This window comes from Crocuta crocuta, unplaced genomic scaffold (genome assembly GCF_008692635.1).
Source record: "Crocuta crocuta isolate KB4526 unplaced genomic scaffold, BGI_CrCroc_1.0 scaffold240, whole genome shotgun sequence".
NCBI lineage: Eukaryota > Metazoa > Chordata > Mammalia > Carnivora > Hyaenidae > Crocuta > Crocuta crocuta.
In genome coordinates this window covers 501013-508794 of record NW_027527380.1, presented here as the reverse complement: position 1 = coordinate 508794, position 7782 = coordinate 501013, and the positions used below count along the sequence as shown (strand labels likewise).

The following is a 7782-nucleotide window of genomic DNA, read 5'->3' as shown; positions in this document are numbered from 1 at the left end:
TAATAATAAAATCAAGTCCCTACAGTCATTACAGTATCTGTAATGAATAGGCTCTTCATTTCTAAGTAGACCTTTCTTTCTTGCACTTGTTTCCTACATTCGTTGTTCTTTTCTTGCTCTCTGTTTACCTCTTTATACCATGGTCTTTTATGATCCCCTCTTTTTTTTTTTTTTCTCCATCCTCCTGCTATCTTTGCTAAACCACGGGTCATGTGCAGATTTAAAGAGTCTCACTTAGTCTTGGATGGTTGACTACCTGTGAAGAGGCAGGAGGAGGGTGAAAATCTGCCTGATGTGGAAGGGCTTGGCAAATGCACGCTACAGCTACTGGAAGAGTGCTCAGTCTTTGGGCATGAACAACACTCTTGGACTTACAAGATGACCACAGAACTTGCCCATATCTGTTGGTGATTCATCTTAGAATCATTGGATTTTAGAAGTGGACTGGATCTTCGAAACTGCCCACCCCGATACCCCCAATTTACAAATGAGAAAATAGAGGCCAAGAGAGGTTAAGTGACTTGCCAGGGGTCACAGAGTTAATGAGTTGACAGGGTGCAGAGACCCAGATCTCATGATAACCGGACCAGAGTCCCAAAGAATGAGTGTCAGGAAAGCTCAAAAACTCAACTAATCAGAAAGAGAAGTTGGGGGGTGAACACTGAGTAACGTAAAGGGTAAATCAATCCATGACTTAAGATATTTCCAGATATTCTTTTTTTTTTAAGAAAGTCAAATAAGCATGCAATAATTAAGAAAAATTAGACTAAAGTATTACACTGTTTTTTTATCTTCTACTCATTTGTGCTCTCATTTCTAATAGATCTCAATATAATATCTTATACACTTAGTGACTATTCCATTTTGCTGACCTCTAACTTCTGCCTTCCAGTAATCAAAAGCAGCTGATTTTAATGTGCCAGTGCTTTAGTGTGAAGGAGGTTAAGGCTGCATTTGTGTGCAATCAGGTTAAGATTGGCTCCAACAGGAGAGAAATCCATACATATGTTGAAAAGATCTGAAAAAAATGCCTGTATTCCCAACCTGATTATGACTTACATTTTTGCATGGTTTGTCAAAGCAGATCACTGAAATCAAGTCAAGATGTAAAATGGGATAAAGTGGTTTCCTCTCCATTCTTCCATTAATGACCATGACCTACTGAGAAAAAGGAACTTTTCCCTCTCTCACCTGAGGCAAGGTGGGTTACTTCACTGGAAGTTATGCCAATTTTTATCAATTGGAGCTCAAGTTACAAAATTAATTTTCTACTTTTCATTTCCTACATTTGTAAACAGAGCTTTTTATTGGAAAGTAATCTTCAATTTCTATCATCAGTTCTACTTTAGTTCTTTTTATAAAATACTAAACAGTAAAACAAATTCTAATACAACTTTTCAAACCTCCTAACTTTAAAGGTTAGATAAATATTGAATTTATCAAACCGAAAATGTAGATGCAGGGTTAGAGTGATAGCTGCTCTCTCCTAATAACTAATACTTGGTACAACCTAAATTGGAATTAAATCCAAGTTCATTACTGGTTCACTGGTCAAAAAGAGCTTATTAGCAGATGATACATAAATGTATGTTCTGACATAATTTTAGCTCCTGACAGTGTCAGGTTATATTCTATTTAGTATTGCTGGAAGCAAAAAATATAAAAATGCAATAAACAGTATAGGTTAACAATGTAGCTGTTATCTACAAAATTCTCAAGCCAGACCAGGACTAGGTCAAAATCATTTCAGAGGGGAGGGGAATGTGCCGGTTCCTGTTACACATAAGCATGTTTGTTATAGGAGCATTTTCAGGTTAATTTTTGCTATTAACGTAAACCACAATTGGGGGACCACGTTGCTGGAAGAGGGATGGTGGGGGGTAGTTACATAAACAATATACAACAAAGAAAGTCTTTATTTCCAATACCTGAATACATCGGGTTTGTTTTTAGGCACAAGGTTGCAGGTTAAATGCTCTCAGCTATCCAAGAAGTGGCTTATTAGTTTTGTAAGAAAATATTTTCTTTTATTTTGACTGAAAAATACTCAGTTGAACTGAACAAAACCATCCTTGTTAGTGAAAAGCAGACCCAAAAAAACTTTGTTTCGAAGCCCCAGCAAAGGAAAGCAAAAGTAATTCAAGAGGAAAATCTGCCTTCCTAATAGGAGCTTCTGAATCTGGATCTAATAGTTCTCAAAAGCCGACTGGAGTCTTCAAGTCTTAAAAGTTTTGTCTTCCTCCATGGCTCATAGACCTCTCTGTGAGAAAGCATAATAGGAATATAAATCCATGTAAGCTGATGTATATTCTCTTTCTGGGCTATAGCCACAGAGCTGAAAAGCTACATACCAATAACAGGGGCTGAAGGCTGAAAAGCTATGTACCAAGAGCAAGAATAGAGGCAAACAAGCATTTTGATTATTTTCAAGGGCAGTTTTCCAAACACCATTTTATTTTTTATTTATTTTTTTTTTGCTTTTCTATTTTGTGCACTAGAAAAATCCCCACTTCATCTCTGGCAATGTAGCATCCGTTGGTGATAAAATAAATAGTAACAAGCGATTATGCTTTAAGAATCACAGTGACATCACTAAAAACTGTATTTCAACGTCCTGACTCAGCTTCAGCCAGCACCTGAGCTGTGTACACTTCTCCTCATTTGTAAATGGGCCTAATCCTGTTATTACAGAATAATTACCGCAAATCAGCACAATTACTACAAAGACATGAATAAACACACACATACCAGTAGCTGTTTTCTACAAATTATTATCCAAACAAAAGGAACCGGCTAATTGTGGTAACATTAAGACAATATTTATTCCTCCCAGTGTTTGGGCAAGTTTATTTTAAGTTGTCATCTTCAACTAGTAATGATCCAGATGATTTTACAGATTTCATAAACCCTCCTAATCTAAACTCTTCTCAACTGAAAGTTGGCCACTTCCCTCAGAGCAACATCTGCCAAGGCCTGCTTTCATCAGAACCCACTTTTATGACACATCAGCAACACACACACACATACACACACACACACTTTTCTAGAACTCTCATTTTAGAAAGTTCATTTGTCATGTAGTCTTCTAAATCATTTTCAAGGTATCATGAAAGTGAAATATTCACTTTATGTTCTTCACAATTTAAGCATTTGTCTCTTATTAAATACTGTGTACAGTTTACCCTGTCACCAGTGATATTATTGGGTTTCTTCTATGAAGAGGGAAGACGGCTAGGGAAGAAGAGAAGTCAGAAAGCACAGAGGCCATCATCATTAATTCTCTAAACTCACCTCCCGGACAATGCCTCATGGCCATCTTACATCTCCTGGATTCAGCAATGGTTGGACAGGGTATCGTGTCCTTTGCTGGCTTTTTAACAATTTGCCGTGTTCTGGTTTCCAGACCCCATTTAAATCCACATGTGCGATTATTTCTGCTACAAGTTCCCCATTCACTCCAATGACCAACTTCACATCCTTCTAATAAAGAAAAAAGAGAAAAAATATGAACACAAATAACAATTTGGTGTCGATTTGCTCCACTGTCCAACTTACATTGTGTTTCTCCACACCCCCTTCAGATAAATTAAGTTTTACAGCCCACAAAGACCTGTATTCCCCTTTCGGGCACTTTAATATTTTGAACCATAGGGTTACTTTCATCTACATCAAGGGTCTGCCACATAACTAATTTAAAAAGTTTTACTTTGTATTTGTCTGGGTTCATTTTTTAAAGGAATGCCATTGGTCCATTCTAAAGACTCTGAAACATAGAGTCTTTAAAAGATTCAATAGCCAAAACCAATAGAAAAAAATCCTCTTTTCCAATTATGACAGAAGACAAAATTTCACAGGTTAATTCTAAATGCCCCCACAGAAATTTATAAGTGTGCTGGTTTTATTGCGGAAGCCAGTACTCTGTGAAAAGAATAGGGAGTTTGTTTTTGCATCTTCTAAGTATCAAAAATCTTTCAATAGGTGTCTAGAAACCACTGTATCTCTCATTCCCTAAACTGGTGCTCTATATTACTATAAGCAAGTATGGTCAGATATTTGAAAATGTAGGTTTTTATGTAAAAGCTTTTAGTATCTCCTTTTGTAAATTCATATAGTGGAGACACAGGCTACCCTCCAAACACCTAGGGTGGGGAATAAAAGGATAAAAATATGCAAAGTTAAACTCCTCAGGGAATTCACCGTGCAAAAGCCCCTTTGCAGTAGCAGAGGACGACTAAGTCCCCGAGTCCACACAGTATTTTGGCATTTCAGATCTCAGCAGGCATAGTGGTTATGCTTAGATTTTTCAAAGCTATTTAAGAGTTTTTATTCAGGGAAGTACATAGGGCTCTATTTGTATATTTTTGTATTTAAGGTTTTCATAAGAGTTTCCACTGAACATTTGCAATGGGTGTGGGTCTTGCCTCCCAAAAGCAAATTCAACATTCTGAATATTCTCTTCTGATGACCTGCCTTTTTAAAAATAGGTTATCACTTGTATGGACATATTAACCCACACATAAACAGAAATATTAGTACACATTTCCTCAAAATCCCATTATTTGAATGTGTTCTCTACAGATCTTCAAATAGATCATTACAGACTATTTCAAAAATATTTCTGCAGAAAAAAAAGTTCTCATTTTTTTAAGTTTCCATTTTAAGGGGATGGAAAGCCTCATTTAATATACAAATCTGTTATAAATCCTATCACATGTATAACATGTCAAAATCCAGGGTGAGTGGTGATGCTGTTACACCTGGAGATTAGATTCATTAGATTAGGCATCCATCAAAATGTAGGTACTCACAGATCTTTACATTCCAACCAGCTGTATAAAAATATCTAAGTGTTTTTCAAACACTCAAAAAGTGTAACATTTTTTAAATGTGTACTATTTTTCATGAGCAGTATATATTAAATTATACATTCTAGATATCTAAATTGAGTAAAAAGTAACATAGTTTAAATATACTTTCCAACATGCAGCAAATAATTGACAAAACATTTTGCACAAAATTTTTCTTTTCAACTTTTTAAATGGCTAAATGGGAAGCTCCATAATTAGGGTACATTAAAAAGTGGGGCACCTAGATGGCTCAGTCAGTTAAGCGTCTGACTTCAGCTCAGGTCAGGATCTCACAGTTTGTGAGTTCAAGCCCCACACTGGGCTCTGTACTGACAGCTTAGAGCCTGGAGCCTGTTTCAGATTCTGTGTCTTCCTCTCTCTCTCTCTGCCCCTCCCCCATTCATGCTTGCTCGCGCACTCTCTCTCTCTCTCTCAAAAATAAACCTTAAAACATGTTTTAAAAGATACATTAAAAGTGATAGAATAGTTCACGATACTGCTTGAAATTTTGCTTTTTACAACTTCTAATCTATGTATGTATTACAGATGATAAAAACATACCACCATTTAAATAGTTGAATCTAGCCAATGTATGACTAGCAAATTTTGTAGTAAGATTTAATGTGAGACTACCAATGTTATGATGCCTAAAAAAATTCAGCAAGGCAGCAAAGAACTTAAATAATTTTCAGTTCTCATTAACAAGAGAACCAATTTGTTTTTAGGTTGAATATATCCAGCATGCATAATTTTTTCAAGGAACAGGTATTAAAATAAAAGTTGACATTAGAAAGTTACATGAAAAACTACTCACCCACACATTCCATGGTTTCATCTAATGGTGAAAAACCATCTGGACATTCATCAAAGCAACGGCCTCTATGCAAATAAAAGCCTACTTTGCACTTGGTACAAAAGTCTTTGCTAAAGCAAGAATCACAGTTTTCTATTCTGCATCCTAAAAACAATTTTAAAGAGAAAAAGAAAGTTTCAGTCAAAGAAATTTACTTGTTTTGCAAATAAAACTCACAAATTTACCGGTTAGCTCAATCGAAATTCTAGTGGTCAGAAAAATATGTGTTCAACTCATTTGTTTCCTAATGCCATCTCATTCTAAATCACTCCTACCTCTTCCAACAGCTCACCACATCAATAGGCTAAGAGAAAATTCCAGCCTAGGGCCATAGGCAGAATAAGACCCTTCAGAAAATTTTGCAACTCGAAATGAGATTAAAATAAAGGATTAAAAAGAAAAAGAAAACACGCCCACTACAAATTACATTGCTGCTGGGATTGAAATCTGTTCTACTCTTCAAAAGACCTACAATAAAAAACACAATGGGAATACTCTAATCAGTATCTTCTGTTTTCAGGATAGCTAATTAAAATTCTCTTTAATGCTAGTCAGTGCTGACATTTACTTTCAGCAGAAGGGGTCTTAACTTGGAGGGGCAGTTTGAAAACCTACAATGCACCAAAGACCTTACATGCATTTCCATTTAGTCTTTATAATAATCCTATAAGGTGAACAGTAGTATCCCTAGTTTGCAAAAAAGGAACTTGAGATGAAGAGAGAGGAAGTCACACAGCTAATAGTACCTGAGTTGGTTCTGAAAGGCCCCCAAACTGATTGCCTTCTAAATCTGTATTCTTTTCTCTATAACATGCTAACAGAATTTCACTAGGAACAGTTTGTTAAAAAGAAGTTCTGTTAGGTCTGCTATTTCTGGGTTTGAATCCCAGCTCTCCTCGTAGCGGCTCTCTGGGCAAAAAACTTAAAGGGCTGAGTGTCTATTTCCTTCTGTATAAAACAGGGACATCACTGACCTTCAAGACTATCACTGTGGAGATTTGTAATAGCATATGCAAATTAACTGGCTCATAATAGGCAGTCTGCACACAGAAGCAACAGGAGATTAGAAACCTGTATTTTTCCCACTAAACCACACACATTACAACAAAGTGTAAAAAGAACTAATTTATAGACTAGTATTCTAGGTCAGATTCCCTGGTAGACCAGTAACATCTGGACTAGAGATAAGTGGCTTACACAGGTGAAAATAAACAGACTCTACTCTTCCAGGGGGAGGGGCAAGATGGCGGAGGAGTAAGGCGCTCCGTACTTGCACTCGCGCCCATACATCACACAGAAAAGATCTGAAGCCATTGGAAACCTTACGAAACCTGAGAGATTGGGAGAAAAAGGATGCAGAATCCACTGAGAGAGCCTTCTAACGTGAGTGCGAACTGGGGAAGATAAAATCGGGCCAGGATCGGAGACTCCAGGGTGGGAGACGATCCCCCTCTACCCTCTATGGGGAGTGAGAGGGGAAAAGGAGAGAGTCTGAAACAGAAAAACCTCCGCTCGGGGAAGAAACCTCCACTCAAGGAAAAAACCTCCGCCTGGGGCATAGAAACACCCTGAGCGCCAAATACCTGCACACCAGGTCCCCTCACTCCAAATGGTCCCCGAGGAGCTGAGCGCACAGACTGCTGCTTTGTGCTGCTCCTGGCGGCTGGGCTTCAGAGTAGCGGCGCGCCTGCTGCCATTGTAGCTCCCGGGCGGCCGGGGCCCCTGAAAGAGCCGCGCGGATGCCGGGCATCCACGCTCCTGGCTGCCTGGGACTCAAGAGGGAAGGCAAAGAGCTCAAAACTGGGAGATTTGCCCACAAGCTCGTGTTTCGGGTGATGAAACATAGAGGAACCTGGTTTTCCTCACTCCAGCGGGCTCCGCGCACCCGACAGGCAAGCCTCCGCGCATGCTCGCCAGCCCGATCCAGAGACGGAAGCAGCGATTCTGACTCCGCCCCCAGAGCTCGGCAGGGGGCCTGGAATTGCCCCAAGGGGGTTGCCTGGGAAGCTGTGTCTAAGGCAATTTCAGAGGGGCGCGTGGACTGGGATTTGGAGACTGGGACTGGCCTGGGTTGAAGAGTGC

General features: G+C 38.7%; 1 protein-coding gene across 1 annotated transcript in view; it reads right to left on the bottom strand.

The window, feature by feature from the left end:
• Positions 1-7782, bottom strand: part of RSPO2 (R-spondin 2) — a 156356-nt gene that overhangs the window by 50330 nt on the left and 98244 nt on the right. Inside the window, exons 3-4 of the mRNA XM_077771610.1 lie at positions 5662-5805; positions 3292-3480 (exon numbers count right to left, since the gene is read on the bottom strand). Coding sequence (XP_077627736.1) covers positions 3292-3480; positions 5662-5805 — 333 coding nt within the window. The remainder of the gene's footprint in view (positions 1-3291; positions 3481-5661; positions 5806-7782) is intronic.